The sequence below is a fragment of the Lissotriton vulgaris genome, chromosome 4_1 (genome assembly GCF_964263255.1).
Source record: "Lissotriton vulgaris chromosome 4_1, aLisVul1.2, whole genome shotgun sequence".
NCBI lineage: Eukaryota > Metazoa > Chordata > Amphibia > Caudata > Salamandridae > Lissotriton > Lissotriton vulgaris.
Genome location: NC_141691.1, coordinates 1,985,043,945 through 1,985,066,653, shown reverse-complemented (window position 1 = coordinate 1,985,066,653; position 22,709 = coordinate 1,985,043,945). Strand labels below are relative to the sequence as shown.

General features: G+C 42.7%; 1 protein-coding gene across 2 annotated transcripts in view; it reads left to right on the top strand.

Annotated features, from left to right (window-relative positions):
* The first annotated feature begins 1,326 nt into the window (after nt 1–1,326).
* Nucleotides 1,327–22,709, top strand: part of LOC147724788 (lymphocyte antigen 6E-like) — a 35,931-nt gene continuing 14,548 nt past the window's right edge. For both annotated transcript variants that reach the window (XM_086967073.1, XM_086967071.1), the window contains exons 1-2: nt 1,327–1,461; nt 2,416–2,535. In XM_086967073.1, coding sequence (XP_086823199.1) covers nt 1,410–1,461; nt 2,416–2,535 — 172 coding nt within the window. In that variant the 5' untranslated portion in view covers nt 1,327–1,409. The remainder of the gene's footprint in view (nt 1,462–2,415; nt 2,536–22,709) is intronic.

Here is a 22,709-nt window from a genome sequence, read left to right as displayed (position 1 = left end):
TCTGCATTGTGGCTCGTCTTAGCCTCAATGAGAGGCTTACAGCCCAGCTACCTGTTGCAGGATGTGTCTGTGTGGAAGAGAAGATTGCAAGTGTTATGACTGGGTCTCTTGGTGTGTTGAACCTGTTCCTTGTGTGTGAGAGAAGCTTGCACTCCAGCTGACTGTGCTCCTCACTGTGTGTTAGGGACACTGCACTGCACCTTAGCTGTGTGTAAGGAACGCTCACACTGCAGCTACATATGTTGTACCAGTTCTATGGAAGAGATTCTTGCTCTGCAGATGTCTGTGCAGACTCTGTACTTTGTGTGTAAAGGGATCTTGCATTGCCAGTGCCTGAGTTGTTGCTGTTCCCTGTGTGATGGGAAACGTGCACTGCAGCTGTCGGATTTGTACCTCTTCTCTGTGGGTAAGGTGTACTTATGCTACAGCAGACTTTGTTGTACCTATTCTCAATGTGTAAGAGAAGCTTGCAATGCATGTTCCTATGCTGTGCCTGTTACCTGTGTGTAGTGGAAGTTTCCCTGCAGCTGCCTGTTCTCTCTGTATAGGAGACTCTGCAGCGGCATATAAGGTGCCTGATCTTTTTGTGTACAAGCTGCTTGCATTGCAGTTGTATGGATTGTTGCTGTTCTTGGTGTGGTAGTGACGGCATCTACCTATGCTGTGCCTGTTACCTGTGTTTTATGGTAAAGCTGCTGCTGTAGCTCACTGTGTTGTACTCTATGTGAAAGGGAAGCTTGCACTGCAGTCGTGCAGTTGACTGTGCTGGTCCTGGTCGCTTTCTTTCAAGGGGCACGGCAGCTTTCTATGTTGTGCCTATTACCTATGTAAGGGAAGCTTGCACTGCCGCTGCCTGTGTTGTGCTTGTTCCCTGAGTGTAAGTTAGGCTTCCATTCAACCTGCCTTTTCTGTTGTGTTCCTTCTGTGTGTGTGTGAAGTCTGCACCGCTGCTGTTCATTTGGTACCTGTTCTGTGGGCCTTTGTTCAGCGGAGGCAGGCACACAATTCTTATAGAAAAAGAAAAGCTGTTGACGTTGTCAATGCTTGTTCCTAGGGTACTGTCAAGGCGTGTTTTTGTTTACTGTCTTTTCCCTCTTAATACATGGGCACTTGGATGACCTTATGTATCATTGCCACATGCTCAATCAGCTTTCAGTGTCTGAAGTTCAGAACCAGAGAAGAATGGAAGGGGCGCGTTTAATAACAGATTAGGCCTCACCCTGCAAAGAACGGGCGGTGTCACTAGAAGCTCTGGTGCCTGGAGGGGAAGCTTCCCCGTGCAATCCAATGTTCCACGTTGTTAGCGACGTCCACTGTATCCAAGCGAAAGGAATCCAAACACCGCAGGGGTATATAAGGCCCAGGGCCGGCCAGGCAGCACTTCTGGAAGCTAACAGGATCCTCTCAGCATGAAGGTGCTTCTCGTCTCCCTGCTGGCTGCAGCCCTCTGCGCGGGGATAGGTATGAGGTGTGTGTGAGAAGGGGTGAGAGGTCTGGTATGAGATGGTGGTGTGGGGTGTATGTGACTGGAAGGGGGAGAGGTGATATGAGGTGTGTGAGAGGAAGGGTGAGAGGTGGTGTGAGGTGTGTGAGAGGAAGGGTGAGAGGTGGTGTGAGGTGTAGGAAAGGTGAGAGGTGGTATGAGATGGTGGTATGGGGTGTGTGACTGGAAGGGTGAGAGGTGATATGAGGTGTGTGTGAGAGGAAGGGTGAGAGGTGATATGAGATGTGTGTGAGAGGAAGGGTGAGAGGTGGTATGAGGTGTGTAAGAGGAAGGGTGAGAGAGGTGTGAAGGTTTTTTCGTCTCCCTGCTGGCTGCAGCCCTTTGCGCGGGGATAGGTATGAGGTGTGTGTGAGAAGGGGTGAGAGGTCTGGTATGAGATGGTGGTATGGGGTGTGTGTGACTGGAAGGGTGAGAGGTGTGGTAGGAGATGTGTATGGGGTGTTTGCAAGAGATGGGGTGAGAGGTGTGAAGGTGGTTCCCGGCTCCCTGCTGACTGCAGCCCTCCGCACGGGGATAGGTATGAGGTGTGTGTGAGAAGGGGTGAGAGGTGTGGAATGAGATGGTGGTGTGGGGTGTATGTGAGAGGAAGTGTGAGAGAGGTGTGGTAGGAGATGGTGTATGTGAGAGGTGGTATGAGGTGTGTGAGAGGAAGGGGGAGAGTTGGTATGAGGTGTATGTGAAAGGAAGAGTGAGAGGTGGTATGAGGTGTATGTGAGAGGAAGGGTGAGAGGTGGTATGAGGTGTGTGAGAGGTGTGTTAGAAGAATGGTCATATAGGGTGTTTGTGAGAGAGAGAGGTGTGGTGGTATTGGGTGTATGCAAAAGGATGGGTGAGTGGTGTGGTACGAGATGGTGGTATTGGTTCGAGAAGTAAAGTTGCGTGTCTGTTTAGATACATTTTTTTCTTTCTAGTGCATTCCTTGCAGTGCTACACATGCGAGGGTCAGAATAGCAACAGCAACTGCATGACGACCGTCACCACCTGCCCGTCAGGTGCCAACGCCTGTCAAACGACTGTTTGGAAGTATGTAGGTAAGTACCGGCTCCTACTGAGATGTGTAACCAGACAGATTCCCTTTGAATGACAGCATGTTAAGTGCACCACCACAGCCTTGGTTCTACACCATGCAGGTGCTATTTCAAATACGGAAATAACAGCGTCTTTCCGGTTTCGAAGCGATCCAATTTTGGAAGACATTGGGATTTGGTGCTTTTTAGGTCGAGTCTGGGCAGTGCATGCGCTGCTCTGCGAGGCATGCTGTATAAGATTAAGGACTTGAAGCCCCGCCCACTCTCCTCCCTTATTTGTCATTGGCTTGTTTCATTGTCCTTCGTAAATGCTGGCTTCTGATTCGTTGATAGGCTTGTTAGTCCCTCCTTAGTACCGCTTTGTCTTTATTTGTTACCTCCTATGAGGACTAGCCCTTTTACTTCGGTTGTTACACAGTACGTCTTATTTAATCTGTAAGCATTACTTCCTTGAATGAGTTTCTACTACTGCAGGCACCACATGCTTTCCTGCTACATTCAGTGTGCCATGCGTGCTTTAACTTTCCAAGCAATAGGTCTCACATTTACAAGTGTTTGAGCTTTTGGCATTGTAATGCATGTGTTAATTACACAACAGAGAAATGAAAGTTATTGTCATTTACAATACCAATAGTTTAAACACTCGCAAATGCAAGACCTATTGCATTCCAAATGCTTGAGTTTTCAAAAGCATTCGCGTGAGGCTCCCTCTGCTGCAGACAGCTGTCCAGCATGCTTTTAAAAGTCACTTAACAAAATCCTTCTGCCTTTGAAGCTGGCTTGGAATAACAAAGTCTGAGTAAACAGCTCTATCACCTCTGTCACTGACAGGTCACCACGAGGGCCTCTTTCAGCACAAAGGGTATGTGGCCTCATGGCCAGAGCTGCCAATTCTGAAGCTGGGTAACCAGGTTTGAGTCTTGGTGTCGGCCCCACATCCTGTGATTCTGGGTAAAACACGTAATCAACCCGTGCCTAAAGACATGAATCTGACCTTCTGTAATGTAACCTAGTGCTTGTGTAAAGCACTCTAATGCCGGCCGGTTAAGCTCTATATTACAAAACGTGGCAGCAGAGAAGTTAAGGGATCTAGGGTTGTCTTATGCAAATGCACCCCTTAAAGCATAAATATTACTTTAGCCACCCCCACAGGCTGCTTGCAGTCATTGTGCACTAACAGGATGCTAAGTCAAGACATTTTACAAATTGTATGTGACACTTTTCTTAGAGTGCCCCTAACATATGTTTTAAGTTTATTTTATCCATAGCTTCTTTAAAAGCCTTTAGCAGCTAAAAACATTCAAATCACTTCTTAACACAGAAATAAAAGCATTTATTTATTCATAAAATACATAAAAATGTGAAACAAGAGGTAACATCGCAGGAGAGATTCTGTGTGATATAAAAGAGTTAGTGCTTGCTTTCTACCTGCGTAAAGAGTTGGCATAGATATCTGTTTTGTGTTACTCGGACAGCAGGGGCCACAAAAACATACATGTTAAAGAGCTTGTCATCCTGACAGACAGAAGTCCCATTTACAATTCGGCAGAGCGTTGTTTTGCCATCGTCCTGAAGTACCTTGCACATGTAAGCCAACATTGCGTAGTTTTATTTGAAAAACAAAAAACAATAAGCAATTACAATGCAATAGGTCTTGCATTACTGAAAGTTTGAGCGATTGCCTTTGCATTGTTATTTTCAATGTCAGTAGCTCAAACTTTCAGTAATGTGAGACCTATTGCATTGCAAATGCTTGTTTAATAATTTGCTCAGGATAACAGCGTTTGGTTTAGGTGGAGGATGAGATTGGAAAGTGTGTATTCTTTTAATGTTTTACGCCATGTCACTGGACCTGTAACTTTCTACTTCTCAAGTGTTAAAGATAATTCTTTTTCATTACATTTTCAAGGAAGAAAGAATAACTTCAAGCGGGCGATCAGTTTTACTCTTTCCCATTCTGCCTCCCACCCCTGACTTATCTCCTCTCCTGGTATCACCTCCCCTCTGGTGTCCCAACCTCTGCTTTTTGTTTCCACCCTCCCAGAGCCTGGCTCAATGTTCCCAAACCCCTAAGTAGTACTACCATAATGCACGTCTATAAAGGTTCAGTGCTGGAACTGGAAAAAAATTCTACTGAAACCTAAAAATTGGGGGTCAAGGTGTAATAGAATAAACGGGGAGTAATCACATGGGGTGGAGTTTAAAAATCAGAGTCTGACAGTCAACTTATGCATTTATTTAAAAAAATCTGCTGCAAGGAAATTGCAACAAGGACATATGTTAAAGTATTTCCATTCTAGGGGCCAGATCTACGAAGCTTTTACCGGTTTGCAACTGGTAGAATGTTTTTTGTCATGTACCAACCCAATTTTGCATGTCGTAACCTATTAACGACTTGCAAAATAAGAATTTGCGTGTCGCTATTAGTAAGGAGCGTGTTAAGGGCATCCCTTCTTAATGGTGAGTCAAATGGCATGAAGGAATGTTTTGCGACCAGGAATGTGGTGGCAAAACATTTGCAGTTACCACCAACTTCAAGTTGGTGGTAACCCATTCGCAAATGGAAAGGGGTCCACAAGGGACCAAAAGTAGCACAAATGGTAATGTGCTTGCTGCAACGAACATCTTGTAATAAGAAAATAATAGATCTGTTTTTTTATGTAGTTAGGTAAGCGGGCTACTGCTATGACAAAGAGATCATTTTGTTACTTCCAGTTCATAAGTTGCAAGTCTCTAATATAGCAAAGTGCTCTATTTACCAGCATCAAGGAATTGCATGCAAACTGCAAGTCGTGGGTTTAGATCCTTATTGCTTTTTTCTCAATCTGTTTTTATTGAAAGATGTTTTCCTTTGGGAAGTAATAAAGTCTTATTAGTACAGTTACCACAATCTCTGCGTTAGGGTTAAATCCTGACTTTGTTTCTCTTGCCCATTCACTCTTAACGTATAATATCTACAGGTATAGATTATATGTGATTCCTACTCCTTATAAGTTGTAACCTTTCTCAGCTTATGGAATGCTTCCTGTGCACTGATGAACACACATATGATTTATTGTGCATGATGTAAAGCACTCTGACAAATCAAATTTCAAATCAAATTTATTTATTATGTTTTGGCTCTCAAAAGAGGGCCACATAAACATGAACATACAAAACAATACAATCATCAAAAATACAAGAGTTATAAAAACATGCTATTCGAACTGTGATAGGGAGCACTCTGACACTCTACACTAGGATGAGATAAAATAATTTTATTTAAAAAATAGTAGGTGCCGTTTACGTCCATATTTGTGTAATTACTCATATATACTGATAAATCTTACATTCTTACAGTGGAAGCACATTTCTTAGATAGGGAGTTGAACAGGTTTCTCCTAAGCACTTGAAAAGTGATAACCTGCTGTGCACCTCTGTCTTCTTTGGGTTTTGGTATAATCTACGATTAAGTCACCACTTAGAATATCTGGGATTCTTCCCGTAGTGTAAGTCACTGATTTCCTCATACATTCTACGCTCACAAACTTTTTATGGAACCACAAATATAAGCACTTACAATCTAAAACTATATGAACTACGTAGCCGAGATATGTTTTTGCAAAAAATATTTTCTTTAATTTAAAATTTCAAGAAACAAAATATTACACATTCATATAATATAAAACACAGTGATCTATATCTCATTTGGTGTGGACTTCATATGTATATCAACACGTTGTTATTTGTTTCTATGCACATTATTTTCAAATCCTCAAAAGAGATATCAGTTCATCTTACATTTATAATTACATTCAGGTACAATAAAATCAAATAAACCAAGTCGACGCGTTTCGGTGGATCTTTGCTGTGCGCACCACCTTCTTCAGGACAGTTTAAAAACAATTCTGTAAAAACAATAAACCACAATCATTGATTTGACCTCGGCATACGTTTACAAGATATAAAAGCTTTAAGAGCTGCAGTGCATTGTCAATTTAGTCGTCATGAAGATATTACTCATCAAGACAATAATTACATTCTTTAAATACCTCGTATAGAGCTATTATACTTAATAGTAAGTCCTCTATGGGTCACTCATTATGCTCTTCTACCCATTCCCTGTGCTGATTTTGTGTTCCAAACTAAAGACAACCATTCTCTCCCTTGTTTACTGCTCTTTTAATCTGACCAGTCTACTGATCGCCCAATTATGCTATTCTCCACACTCATACGACCACAATCCAGTGCCCTGATGTGTTGGCGTACCTTTGGTCTTTTAACCATACAGCCTCGTTGATTATTCACGAAGCGGATTCCGGACTCTTATTATTCGAAGTCCTATATTAAAGGAGACATGATGTTTATTTACTACTACTCCTTCTGTGTCGGACTTAAGTATTCGTGCCTTATACTTACTGGTTATCCTTGTGTAGGATCTTCGTTATTATGCCAATTACTTTATTTTAATTTTTCAGGGTTTTTCCACGATTTGAATATTCCTTTTTGCTATCAAGAAAACATCCTGGCACCTAGTCATAAGAAACAGTTCATATGTATTTTTTCTATATAAAGACGCCACAGGTTCTTATCAAATCTTAGTATGCATCCTACTAGTTTTGCTTACCAGTATAAGGATATTTAAATATAATCCAGTGTAGTATTCCTTTTGGTCAAGGGTTTGCTTTTCTTTCTCCCTTTTCCTTTCTACTTCGCATGGGGAATTTTCATGAATTATCCCACTCGTAGTGTACTGCCAAAAGACAAGATTTTAAAGAACCTTTCAGAACTATCCAATATGTAGTACTTTCTTATAGGGGCAACGATGTTAACTTTTCGGGTAGTAATAATTACATTTGTAGTCCCTCATTATAATTTCCTTACAGTGATTTAGTCTAAGCTTTTCTTTTAATGTCCCCCGCTGTTTTATAGCAGTTTCTTTAATATTTACTCTCTTTTATTCACAAACGGGTATTTGTACCTCTTTTACTCTAGTTCCTCATGCCTGATTATATAGAGATCTTTCACCTGCGTAAAATTATCGCCCCTCTTTAATTTCTTAAAGGTAGCGTTAGTTCAATTTATAGTCGGTTCCCGTAGTTTAACCGGAGTTTTTATGATTTCCCGGGACCCATGACCTTGTTCATAGGAGTAGAGCATGTTTTTTGCTGATATTTTAATACACGCTCACTCGTTATGCCTATATGATCACAATTTAATTACGCTCACATTTATCTCAAAGGTGCACTTTTAACCCTCGAAAACAATTATTTGCCCGTATATTAACTAGGAGGGCCTTGCCCTTTCCTCGCCATTACCGATTACCCATTTTAAGTGGTTCATTCGGTCACGTGATTACGCAGCTTTACCGCCATCCTAATACTGCATACAACAAGTGACCGAAGGTAGTGGAGGAGTTAAAATCAACATATATATGAATATAACCTAGACTTCACTCTAAAATGGTAACGATTAATAGGAGTTTAAAATTACCCCTGTACCTAAAAAGATCGAATGACACCATATACATGTAGGAAAACAAGGAGTGTAGTGCAATATAACTAGTGTTGGCGGTAATAATATCATTTTCCACATAAGCTGGCATTAAAGCGAGGGTGTTTGTCTTAGTAAAATACGAAGTAAAGATCGCCCCACTCCAATATGTCCGCCAAAAATGGATTACGTGATTTAGACACGTGACCAAATGAACCACTTAAAATGGGGACTGTAAACCTATCGGGTTACCCGACACTAACTGCGTAAGGAGTAAGAACAGGCACCAGGTGAGAAGGGAACACGGGCTTAATTTATCGGTAATGGCGAGGAAAGGGCAAGGCCCTCCTAGTTAATATACGGGCAAATAATTGTTTTCGAGGGTTAAAAGTGCACCTTTGAGATAAATGTGAGAGTAATTAAATTGTGATTATATAGACGTAAAGAGTGAGCGTGTATTAAAATATCAGCAAAAAACATGCTCTACTCCTATGAACAAGGTCATGGGTCCCGGGAAATCATAAAAACTCCAGTTAAACTACGGGAACCGACTTTACATTGAACTAATGCTACCTTTAAGAAATTAAAGAGGGGCGATAATTTTACGGAGGTGAAAGATCTCTATATAATCAGGCATGAGGAACTAGAGAAAAAGAGGTACAAATACCCGTTTGTAAATAAAAGAGAGTAAAAATTACAGAAACTGCTATAAAACAGCGGGGGACATTAAAAGAAAAGCTTAGACTAAATCACTGTAAGGAAATTATAATGAGGGACTACAAATGTAATTATTACTACCCGAAAAGTTAACATCGTTGCCCCTATAAGAAAGTACTACATATTGGATAGTTCTGAAAGGTTCTTTAAAATCTTGTCTTTTGGCAGTACACTACAAGTGGGATAATTCATGAAAATTCCCCATGCGAAGTAGAAAGGAAAAGGGAGAAAAAAAAGCAAACCCTTGACCAAAAGGAATACTACACTGGATTATATTTAATTATCCTTATACTGGTAAGCAAAACTAGTAGGATGCATACTAAGATTTGATAAGAACCTGTGGCGTCTTTATATAGAAAAAACACATATGAACTGTTTCTTAAGACTAGGTGCCAGGATGTTTTCTTGATAGCAAAAAGGAATATTCAAATCGTGGAAAAACCCTGAAAAATTAAAATAAAGTAACTGGCATAATAACGAAGATCCCACACAAGGATAACCAGTAAGTATAAGGCACAAATACTAAAGTCCGACACAGAAGGAGTAGTAGTAAATAAACATCATGTCTCCTTTAATATAGGACTTCGAATAATAAGAGTCCGGAATCCGCTTCGTGAATAATCAACGAGGCTGTATGGTTAAAAGACCAAAGGTACGCCAACACATCAGGGCACTGGATTGTGGTCGTATGAGTGTGGAGAATAGCATAATTGCGCGATCAGTAGACTGGTCAGATTAAAAGAGCAGTAAACAAGGGAGAGAATGGTTGTCTTTAGTTTGGAACACAAAATCAGCACAGGGAATGGGTAGAAGAGCACAATGAGTGACCCATAGAAGACTTACTAATAAGTATAATAGCTCTATACGAGGTATTTAAAAAATGTAATTATTGTCTTAATGAGTAATATCTTCATGACGACTAAATTGACAATGCACTGCAGCTCTTAAAGCTTTTATATCTTGTAAACGTATGCCGAGGTCAAATCAATGATTGTGGTTTATTGTTTTTACAGAATTGTTTTTAAACTGTCCTGAAGAAGGTGGTGCGCACAGCAAAGATCCACCGAAACTTGTCGACGTGGTTTATTTGATTTTATTGTACTTGAATGTAATTATAAATGTAAGATGAACTGATATCTCTTTTGAGGATTTGAAAATAACGTGCATAGAAACAAATAACAACGTGTTGATATACATATGAAGTCCACACCAAATGAGATATAGATCACTGTGTTTTATATAATATGAATGTGTAATATTTTGTTTCTTGAAATTTTAAATTAAAAAAAATATTTTTTGCAAAAACATATCTTGGCTACGTAGTTCATATAGTTTTAGATTGTAAGTGCTTATATTTGTGGTTCCATAAAAAGTTTGTGAGCGTAGAATGTATGAGGAAATCAGTGACTTACACTACGGGAAGAACCCAGATATTCTAAGTGGTGACTTAATCGTAGATTATAACTAAACCCAAGGGAAACACCTGCAATTTTTGTTCATTACTTACCCTATTCCCTTGGTAGAGAAGGGTTACTCTCCTTTGACTTATACCACCTCTGTCTTCTTCCATTGCTTTGACCTCTAGATTTTAGGCTCCAGATAGCTCCCATCCAGTATCACACTCAGGGCCGTAGCAGGCATCGGGCATTTACCCGGGAGATTGGAAGGGTGGGAGCCAGTTTTGGAGTGCTGGGGGCACGTTTTGTTAAGCAGCAGTGCTTCACACTTTCTGCCCCCTCCCCCCCACCCAGCAGGGCTGCTTTGGGTTCCCAGTCTGACCCTGATTACATTCAGACAAAATGAGGGCTGATAGCCCTTTAAATTAGGCTTTTCTTTTGGGGCCCGCCGGATGTGTAAATAAGAAAGCCCCCTTGCTGTCTGCATGTTTCTGCTCCGAACGGCATGCAGACAGTGTGCAGGTGCTGCTGAATTATGTCCTGGTGTCGGAAAATGACACCAGCACAAATTCAGCATGGTTCGCGTCATCAGGTGGACTCCAGATTCAGTCAGAAATAGCTACTGAAACCAGGATTCAACACAATCCCTCTACTTTTCTGCAGTGGGTAGGTTGTGTCTCACTGTGGGACTGTAAATGACTGGCCCTGATCATCCTCCCATTCAGTTAGTAACTTCTCCTGCTTTGAGTATCATTGCGTGAGAGCAGCGTGTATATTCTGGGAATGGTATGGGCCTTGCAGGACTGATGAGCTTCTCGACTCGAACTGAGTTGGTGACCACCTCCAAGATTTGTTGGGTCATGACCAATGGAGTAGCCAGAAAATTACAATAGCCCCCACTTTGAACTAAAACACTGATGCCACCAAGTAAGCGAAGCAAGTGAGCTAAACTCTCCCTAGAACAGCTTCCTTGTCTTTTCCATCCATGCATCGATTCATTCATTGTTTTATACTTCTGTCCACCTTTCATTTATCTTTACATTCTGCCATTCATTCCTTCTTTCATCCTTCATTCAATCTTTCCGCATCATCATCCATCCATCCATCTATTCACCCATCCACTCTGCGATCCCTCCATCTAGCCACTCTGCTATTCATTCTGCCATCCATTAATCCAGCTATCTATCCATTCCGCTAGCATCTACTCAAATCTGCCATTCATCCATCAGTCCTTCAACTCTGACATCCATTCATCCACTCTGCAATTTATCAATCCACTCTTCCATTCATCCATCCGTCCATCTATCCACTCTGCCAACTCTCCATCCATTCACCTACTCTGACATCCATATATCCACTCTGCCATCCATCCATCCATTCTGCCAGCCACACATCCATCCATCCAACCTTCTTCTGTCCACTTTGCTATCCATCCTTCCATCAACTCTTCCATCCATCCCATTCTACACTCCATCCACCCATCCACTCTGCCATTCAGCCACCCATTCATCCACTCTGCCTTCCATCAATCTACTTTGCCACTTTGCCATCCATTCATCCACTCTGCAATCCATCCATTTACTCTCCCATCCACTCATCCATTTAACCACCCATCTACTCTGCCACCCATTCATTTTGTACTCCATCCATCCACTCTACCATTCATCCCTACACTGTGCCATTCATCCATCTACTCTGCGATCCATCCACTCATTCACCATGCCATCCAGCCACACACCCACTCACTCTGATATTCATTCATCAATCCATCCACTCTGCCATGCATCAATCTACCATTCTGCCATCCATTCGTCAATTCTGCCTATATCAATCCACTCATTCACCCTGCCATCCAGCCACCCATCCATTCACTCTGCCATTCATTCATCAATCCATCCAATCTGCCATCCATCCAGCCATCCACTCTGCCATTCACCAATCTACCATTCTGTCATCCATCCATCCATTAATTTGTCAACTCTGCCTATATCCATCCACTCTGCCATCCAGACATCCATCCATCCACCCACCCATCCATCACCTGTTCACCGACCTATACATTCACTCATTCATCCATTAGTTTACTCTGCCATCCTTTCACCTGTCCATGCACTCATCCATCCACCCATCCCTTTACTTTGCCATCCTTCAACCTCTTCCTCCACCTATCATTCACACACTCGTTCAGCCACATTCTCATTCATCCACCTACTCATTCATCCATACTTTCTTCTTTTCACCCTTACTTCCAATATTCAATCTTTCTTTCCCTGTTGTATTTACCCCACTGTAGTTTTTCCGAGCTCCTTCTGCTCTTCTATTGGCGCTGTATTCCAGCGTTAAAGATGAGCATTTGTTTCAGACCAAAGAGGTCTCTAAAGAACCCCACCCACACTGCAGCTGCTAAAGCGGGGGCTCCATGAACCCCAGTGTTGCATCTGTGTGTAGTGAGCCCTTTCTGACTCCTATAGGCCAAATTCATCTTTCAAACTCTAAAAAGACTTTATTTCCCCTTTGTCGAAGAGACTGCCCATCTTTTTACATCTAGCCTCCTGCCAAATCTGGAATTTTTCCTTATCTAATTGTGACCCAAGGTTAGGGTTTCCAAAGAAAAGCATATGAGGAGAGGGGATACTGGTCAGACCCAATCTTGTGCCAGACTCCAAGAAGGGCCCGCACTGTTGCATACCTGGACATATTGCTTGGTCTCTCGTTGGAAGGCAACAAGGGACTTCCCAAGGGCGTCTTCCCACCAATGTATGGTCCAGGAAGCACCAATGCCTTTCATGTTTCTGTCTTGAACCATGTGAGTAGCTAGTGGAGATGTGCCACCTGCTAATATAGTACCAAGTTAGTGTGCTCAAGGCTCCTCTATCCCTCTCCCAGACTTCTCACCTTCAGTACTTCCTCGAAAAAACGTGTGTTTTTGTGCTCCAGTTGATTTATATACTTGTGTTCAATCCATTTGGGTATTGTTTGGAATTGGAAGAGCATTCGGGGAAGTAGCTTTCCTCCCTAATCGGGAAAGGGACTAATTGCACCAGTGTTGTAAGTCGTTTCTGATCGATTAGGCTATCTGGAGGAACTGAGCAAAACATATGCTAGATATGGATGGGGTTCCCCGAATTCCCCAGTATCTTATGGATGAAGTGCTAGACTTAAAGGTAGAGGGATGAGTGAGTCATCCTATTCAATCACCGATATGTTCAGACTTGGGGCCTCTTACTTACGCTTGTTCAGCTTAAAGTGAGGCACCGCACATAATCGGTCTAGAAGAGGCTGGGGCTAGTTCACTGGGTCCCCTAGCACTTTGGCGATATAATCTGCAAATAGTGTTACTTTGAACTAATCTATCCGCAATTTCACTCCTTGATGGGTGTATTTATGCAGATCATTGAGCAAAGGGACCCACATATAACATGAACATTAAAGGTGGTCTGGTTCCAAGTCTGGTAGGAGTCTTTTCTGTTTCCCTGCTACTTACGCTTTCCCTGGCCGAAGGGAAGGCGTAGCTGACTATGGTCATGCTTATGAAACTCCAACTTAGTCCTCTCTCATGTTAGCCAAATTAACTTATCAAATGCCTTTTCATCATCTAAGGATAGTAGCAACACCTCCTTATTTTTAGGTTTTGCCTGCACAGTACTTGCGATTTCCTTGTGAAATCTTTAGTTTTTTTATATAAACTAAAAAGGGGCTTACATCCCACTCCCTCACTTTCCTGGCTTTTCATTGGTTCCTGTGCATGTCACTTACTTTTCCTCCATTTATATTGGCAGTAGCATATTTTCCTGTATTTACCCATGCTTGTTCCTCGTCTGCTTCTCTTATCCAGTTCTTGTAGCCGAAATACTGTTAACATCTGCTTTGGTGGAACTATTTTTTCATAAAGATTTCCCTCTTTTTACTTTTTAGGTCTCGCTTGAGCCAGCGCATGCGCTGTCTGGTGAGACATTTAGTAGCTGCTTCAAAAAGCGCTACCTTGCTGGCCACCAACTTGCTAGAACGTGCACAAGCGCGTGCGACGTGCACAGCACTTTTTCTGGTAGCGCGTGCGCACAACTTGCGTCACCACTCGTGTTTTTTTTTATTTCTCCACGGCCAATGCTTATTTTTTATTCCACCTAGTACTCTCACAGGCAAGCACACTCCTTCCTGTACTCTCTCGAAAGGAAGTTGGTCTTGAACTTTTGTTCGGTCTAATTAAGGTTAGTTATGGTATTTACCTTCCACCACTCTCACCGAGTCGATAGGAAGGTAAGACGAAACACACCCCTGACTGATGTCACAATGTGCAGGCATTCCGTGAAATACACTGAAGTCCTGAGGTTTCGTTCTAGCTTCTCCCTGAAAGAACTACACAGGAAGAATTCCCGGGCAGCCTCCCCACAGTGTCACCCATTCAGCAGGAATTGAATGATAACTTTTGTATTGGGGGCTGCAAGACTCGCTTCAGCGTGTTTTTTCACGTGGGATCCCCCGCCCGCCTTGGCCGTGGGAAGCCGAGCCCCCGCCTCCTGTTGTAGAGCAGCAGTGCCGTCTCTGGTGTGTCCCTGCCTCCCCATCTCACACGCCGCTCCCACAGTGGGCGGTACAAAAGGGGTTGGTGATGGACGGAGCATCTGAACCAATCAAACACTCACACCCAATCAAAAGATCTGAGTTTAATCCATCACCGTTCTTTAGCCTACTCTGCCACCCCAGTTCAGACATGGCTATATGCAAATCAGTCTGACCCTGTGCCTCATGGGAACAGTCCAGTTTTTGTACCCCCTTTTGTACCGCTTTTGGCCGCCATAAGTGTGGCAGGGTATGCTCAGACGTGAGCCCCTTGCTCACTTTGCCACTGGATTAAAGCAAGCCGGGCTGTGTGAGTGTTTGATTGGTTCAGATGCTCCGTCCATTACCACCCCCTTTTGTACCGCTCCCACAGTGGGAGCGCACCATGGATGGGGGAGGGACAGCAGCCGCCTCCCCCTGCACCAACGGCCTTGCGTCTTCCTGTGTGCCAGGGCCTGGTGGCCAGGGAGCCAGCTGCAGGGATCGGACAGGTCAGTACCTGTGGGACACCGCCATCCCCTGATCTTACTCCCTGCTCGAGCGGTGCCCCTCCTTGGCTATGCTGGTTCCTAGCCCCACTCCCCTGCGTTCTGCAGGTGTAACGTGACTCCAAGTCACCCCTGATGCTGCTTTGTCGTAGGCACTCTGGTAGCAGTGTACTTCCTGCCGTTTAATTGTGTACTTTTATGGCAGGCAGGATCCAGGATCAACTCTGATTGTTTTCCCACCCCTTCCCCTGAGCTGCCTCTCAGTTTCCTGGGGATTCTATGCTGCAGGTGGTGAGGTGTTTCGAGTGATTTGCATGCCTTAAGCCACGTTGGTTTGGATGAAATGAAAATAGTTGAAATGCTAATGAGCTCTTCCTACGGGCGACGCGTACGTGGAGCAGTAAGGGGAAGGAGCAGGAGTTGGCTGTGTTGCGTTCACACTGATGAATTGTCGAGTGCCAATTCACCGCACTTGTGTTACCACTGAAAGGTTTTTCCGTTGAAATCCGCATTTCTGCAGAACCTCGCTTCCTATTTATAGCTCTCCCACTGTCGGCAGGTCTTTTTGAGGTCGTGGGTTAGGGGGGTCATTGGTGTATTTGTAGCACTCGATTACATGTGACTTCCTTGTTGGTCTCTGTCTAATCTGTGGTGTAACTATGATTATTGTTCCCATTTACTGGATCTGGAGCAGAGCTCTTTGGTTCCCTTTAGCTTCTGCCCCGTTATGGGCTGTACCGATATATGGGAGAAGGCAGATGACAACTGGTTTCAGCCATCGGCAGAGGCCTTCAATAGATTTCGTGATTACTGTTATCTGTGAATTTTGTGATTACTGTTATCTCTTACCTACTCTCTAATCTACAGAAGCTTCTATGATCCTGATTTCTTCTTTCTAGTATATGTCAAAACTCGCTGGTGCCTGATATCCTTCTTGAAATCCATTTGTGTTCCCCCTGCTAATAGTCTATGTATTATTGCTCACTGGTCCTTGTTCTCTTCTATCTAAGGGTCGAACCTGCGTGAGCAGCATGTGCTTGAAAGACACTATTGCTTACAATAAGGTGCTTGAAGCCCGCCCATTGCTTACTAGTGGTTGGCTTAAGTGGCACACTTCTTTGTAGTCTCCTAATTAGCCAGCTTGTGCTTTGGGGTCATTTCCTGTTCTGTGGAGCATGCACCAAACTCAGATTTATTGACCTTAATTAGTGGCCCTCAGCTGGTCGCGCTTTAATTCAGGCACTCATTTAATTTTCCGTTTTACTTTAATCTCTCCAACCCTGCCTTCATTACACCTTTCCCATAACTTGTAGGCTTGTTACATGGAAAAAAAAGTTATACAAAATTAGCACTGGGCTAGTCGTGCATTATAAAGCTTGACGATACGTCGCCCAAGAGAGTTCCCTCGACGTATATATTCAACTTCATTTCACACTGAGTGCTCACAGTTAGTGCAACATATATATCCAACTTCATTCGACATATTGTCAAAAGTGACATATTGTCCCTAAAGCTCACAACAGTGACATGCCCATAAGAATTCTAATTCACAATCAACTGTGCTGTAGAATGTCTATTTCCAATTGGCTTTATCAAACGCTCTTTAAGAGAAAAAAATCCCACACCAAATCTGCCTTTGGTAAATATAAAACAGGGCCTTTTTTATATGGATTGTGAAGTTCAAATTTGAAAGTCTCTTCCTTTCTCTCGGTCAGACTGGGCTATAAGGCAATCATGTAGAACCCGAAGAGCTTGTCTGACAGATCGACGACTGACTGTTTTTTTTGTTTTTTAGTTGTCTGTGAGCTGATTTATGGTCTGATGACCAGTTTTATTTTACTATTGATTTCCTTGATATTACAACAAACATTGCCATCAGGAAGCACAAATCCATACAGTCTCCCAAATCTTGCTAAACACCTAAACTGCTTCTCTTTACAACTTTAAAGGAAAATTACTTTAATCACTCACCACGTTCTCACCATTTTTGCCAGCCGTTCTGCCTCTATCACTACCTTGTAACAACAAAGGGAGTTTGGCCCATGCGGACGGAAGTGGGGTAAGGGCCCAATTACTGTATAAAAAAGGAAGGAACCCACACTCCAGTAATTTCACACCATTCAACTTAAGGTGAAAAAAAGGAGATAAACAAAGTTTAATATGTTTATCCGGGCGATTAGTTGCGCCGTTTTATTTTTTCAATTTTGTCAAAAAGTAAAGAGTCACTTTGGTCTAAAGAAATCACAGTGTCTTGAACATACTAGCCACCAGCGTACAACAAGAAACTTAAATCAAACAGTGCATCAAAACACAATAATTTAGCACAACATACAACGTGAATTCTGAAAGCATACTATGAGTGAAACTTACAGTGTGTAAAAAAACACAACAAAATGTGGCAAAATAACACAAAAGAGAGGGGGAAAAAAAGATATATATAATCATATATTTTAACATGACATGATCAGACAATTGTTAAATGTAACCAATAGGGAGTCTATTGATGAATCTCCAAAAAAGGAACAAAACCACCTCTCGGTGGCCGTATTAGCAGGCTTGTAATTCCTGACAGTTTAATCTGTTTGTCAGAACTGAGGACTTAATCCTGTCCGCCTACGCGTTTCGAGTTTGTGATGTGTCTTCTCAAACTCTCCTCAGGGCAAATTGAATTCTTTTCCCCGTTTATTAAACCTCCGGGGATTAGAGGTGGTACAATTCATCCAACCCACATATGTCGATCTCAAGGGGGTTGGTGGGTTCTGTGCGTGCAGGGAAAATCAATGGTTTGCTTCGATTTTCAAATCGCTTTCCACATAGTTAATTTGTTTTCTTTTCTTTTCGTTCTTCACTTCCTCATTCCTTCACTCTCAGTGAAGGAATGAGGAAGTGAAGAACGCTGCCAAGCGGCCAGACTCACGGCACCAGTCGCTGTTGAAAGACAACCGGTACAACCTTTTGAACTAAGGCATCCTTATTTCTCGAAAAGAAAAGAAAACAAATTAACTATGTGGAAAGCGATTTGAAAATCGAAGCAAACCATTGATTTTCCCTGCACGCACAGAACCCACCAACCCCCTTGAGATCGACATATGTGGGTTGGATGAATTGTACCACCTCTAATCCCCGGAGGTTTAATAAACGGGGAAAAGAATTCAATTTGCCCTGAGGAGAGTTTGAGAAGACACATCACAAACTCGAAACGCGTAGGCGGACAGGATTAAGTCCTCAGTTCTGACAAACAGATTAAACTGTCAGGAATTACAAGCCTGCTAATACGGCCACCGAGAGGTGGTTTTGTTCCTTTTTTGGAGATTCATCAATAGACTCCCTATTGGTTACATTTAACAATTGTCTGATCATGTCATGTTAAAATATATGATTATATATATCTTTTTTTCCCCCTCTCTTTTGTGTTATTTTGCCACATTTTGTTGTGTTTTTTTACACACTGTAAGTTTCACTCATAGTATGCTTTCAGAATTCACGTTGTATGTTGTGCTAAATTATTGTGTTTTGATGCACTGTTTGATTTAAGTTTCTTGTTGTACGCTGGTGGCTAGTACGTTCAAGACACTGTGATTTCTTTAGACCAAAGTGACTCTTTACTTTTTGACAAAATTGAAAAAATAAAACGGCGCAACTAATCGCCCGGATAAACATATTAAACTTTGTTTATCTCCTTTTTTTCACCTTAAGTTGAATGGTGTGAAATTACTGGAGTGTGGGTTCCTTCCTTTTTTCTATCACTACCTTGGCATAGCCAATAGGTCTCGCCTTTGGTACCTTATAAGTGTTTAGCCAAACATCAGTTGTTGTTGCACCAAGGATATTGTGTTGCATAACTAAATACTTATAAGGTCCCAAAAGCGAGACCTATTGTCTATGCCAATGCTTGTTTGTCTTGCAGCAGATTTATATAGCAATTTATCACCCGGAGAGATTAAGTGATTTGCCCAGAATCACAGGATATTGTGGCACTGAGGCTCGAACTGGGATCCCCAGCTCTCTAGTCAGCAGCTCTGGCTGATATGTCATATCCTCTCCACTAGCGTATTACATGTCAGGGAGCTCTTTGCTTCGTCCTGGACAATGATGGATAAAAACAGCTTTTTATTCAACACATATGTGAAACCGATGCATTACCAATGCCTGTTCTTGTTTGCAGAGTCCATAATGTAAGCTACAAAGCTCCAAGGAAAACCTTTTAAGTCTGTCTTACCTTCCATGAAGCAAAGGTCATAAGTTATTACAAATAATCCTCAGGAAATATAAGGCCACAAGGGTGCAGAGGCTATCTCAAGATGTACAAGAGTGTGAGAAGGTGGCAGAATGGTGGCTTAGCACAGTACAAGCCAGGAAATAATGTTGCCAAACAATCTTGTAAAATTGAGGGCAACTAATGTTTGTGGAGAGTGTATTTAACTGTACAAAACTTATATTGAGCCCCAGTTCTCACTGCTGTACCGCTCTAGCAAGCAGTGTTGGGTTGTGTGGAAGATGTGCCTTTAATGTAACATAACAGAAGTCATTATATAACACCCAGTTTCTTATGGTAGCCTGATGCTCCATTCCTAGCTAAACCCTTCAACTCCACCCTGTCAACAATCACCCTTCTCTGTCTTATAGTCTGTCTAAAACTACAAGTTTTAAAGCACTTTACTTATCATTACCCCCACCGCAACTTACTAATACTCCCAATCACATCAGCCATCATATGGATAGCTATCGCAAACAATCTCTCAAAGATCTTTGCACTAATTTTACCTTCCACCCATCACTGTGCTTCTCAGATGCATTCTTATTTACGCTACGCACCAACTATATGTTTTCTTCACTGGGAATCAAATACCCTAGAACCACTCCTAATACATTTACCTCTTCCATTTGACAATATCCACCAAAGTGACTGCTCTGCAAACTGGATCAACTCGACATTCCTACTACTGGACCTTGTTCTCCACCCCTGCTGCAATACCAGACGAAGCTGCATCCTGAGAAATGTCCAGCCAGTCACCAGTATTATCAACCACATCTTGCACATCTAAGAAAAAGAAAAGCAAAACACCCCTACCCTGACTGTACAATATATCAGGCCATTATCTAGACTAGCTTTAGTATCAATAAAAGAATCTTAAAATAACCAACCTAAAAACCCACCTTCAAGGATTCTCCTACAAAATATAGATAATAAGAATCCAGTAATGCCTTCCTATCGGCCAGGCCAACTGGACAAAGTTACAGAATGGCCGACGGAGATCATAGAACCAGGCATAACAACAGCAAGTGTCAATAGGTACCTCCTAGCCCCACAGCAATATCTATCATAGGAAGGATACACCCAATCACTTACCTCACCCCCTTTCTGTTCAAAACAGCAATCATGTAATGAATGCTGATCAGTGCCAAATCATTTAATTTATTGAAACATATTTCATTCACAAGACCTTTGGTGTACCAGGCCAACACATAAAATTACACAGCAGATAGTACAAAGGTTTGTCATGTAGAATACAAAAGTAGTCATAGTGGTAGTGCAATTCACTAAGCAAAAGCAGAAATCACATCTACATCCTACAAGCGTACCTCAAGCCAAACGTTATTTGTTGCAAAAACACAGCTCGGCGATATTGTTGCACCCATTATGCATGAAGCAATCCCTCGTGGACACCTAACCCTCTTCAGAAACCAACCAAATATAAGGGTCCTGGAAGAATTGCATTGGTTCTTAAAAATACACTATCCAGACCCAACACTAAAGGCTATCTTGGAATGAGAACATCTGCTCCTTGAGTGGGGTTGATAAACCAGCATTACACCAAACATCATACCTATTCACTGCCTTCAAAGCTTGTGACTGCAACAAATTGGTCACTGGACTCACCTGTTTACTATTACTATCAATACTATTTTTGCTGCAAGAAGTCTAATTTCAATCCCAGGAAACAACTGCACTATATGGAGTGACCTCCAACTCATCTAGTCCATGCTCAACCTCCCTTTGACATAACATGCATCTACAGATCCTGCACAGCCATGGCTGAGACTGTGGATACATTTCGACCTAAATTCATTACAACAAGAACTCTCCATTTCCTTTCCCAGTACCCCAAAATGTAATTTAAACAACACACCTACTAGTTAACTGATGGGTACAACCTAACAGAAGTAAGGTAGGTGGTTCAACTAAGTTACAAAATGTAAAAATGCAGAAACCAAGGGCCCGATGTAGGTAGGGCTTTACCGATCGGTATCGGCCGAAAATACCGATTTTTGGCCCTTACCGATCGGTAAACAGCCATCGAGATGTAGGGAACCAAAAACAGAACGAATCGGATAGAAAACCGATTCGGAATGTGTACCGAATGTGAAAGAATCCGATACGTACATACCGAAAATCGGATATGTAACGAATCGGAAAAACACCGATTCGGTTACAAAGACCGAATCGGTCCATGTACCGAATCGTTAGTGACACCGAATCGGAAAATCACCGATTCGGTCCCACTACCGATTCGTTACTGACACCGAATCGGAAAATCACCGAATCGGTCCTACTACCGATTCGTTAGTGACACCGAATCGGAAATTCACCGAATCGGTCCTACTACCGATTCGTTAGTGACACCGATTCGGAAAATCACCGATTCGGTCCATGTACCGAATCGGAAAAAATACCGATTCGGACATGATCCGAATCGGAAAACATGCCGATTCGTATGAATCTCCGATCGGGAAATTCCCCGATTCCGACAGTTGGGGAGATGTAGGGAGGCACAGAAACACCGAAATCGGCTCAAAATCGGTAGAATTCACTCGGTATTTACCATGGATTGCAATCAGGTGGTAACCAACTCCAACCCATATAAACAGTCCCAAAATGCATTGCAACTTGCAGGATGGCAGCTTTCTATGTCATTGCGAGGCGGCTACGGCTACAGCAGGAAGGACAGAGGGAATGGCTAAGAAATGAACAGGTCTACAGACAGAGGATAACCCTGTTCATGCTCACTGAGGCTGAGATCCTACAGAGATACAGGCTGGACTCTGACACCATACTTGAGCTCATCAGGGACCTTAAGCCATACTTGGACCACCACACCCCAAGGGCACACGCCATCCCTGCGCACGTCCAGGTGCTATGCAGCCTACACCTGGTAGCGTCTGGCAGCTATCAAAGTGGAGTAGCAGCAGCAGGAGGGGTGAGCCAGAGCAGCCTGTCAAGGTTCTTCCACATATTCCTTGACGCCATGATAGACAGGATGGACCAATACATCTCATTCCCTGCAACCCACGCAGAACTGCTACAAACCAAAGCGGACTTCTACCAGATGGCACACTTTCCCCAAGTCATCGGTTGCATAGATGGCACGCATATTCCGATTTGCCCACCAGCGGACACCGAATACATATACCGCAATCGGAAATCGACACACACCATCAACGTGCAGGTGATCTGCAATGCCAAGTGCACCATCACAGACCTGGTAGCAAAATTTCCAGGGAGTACCCATGACTCCTATATATTCCAACAGAGCGGCATATA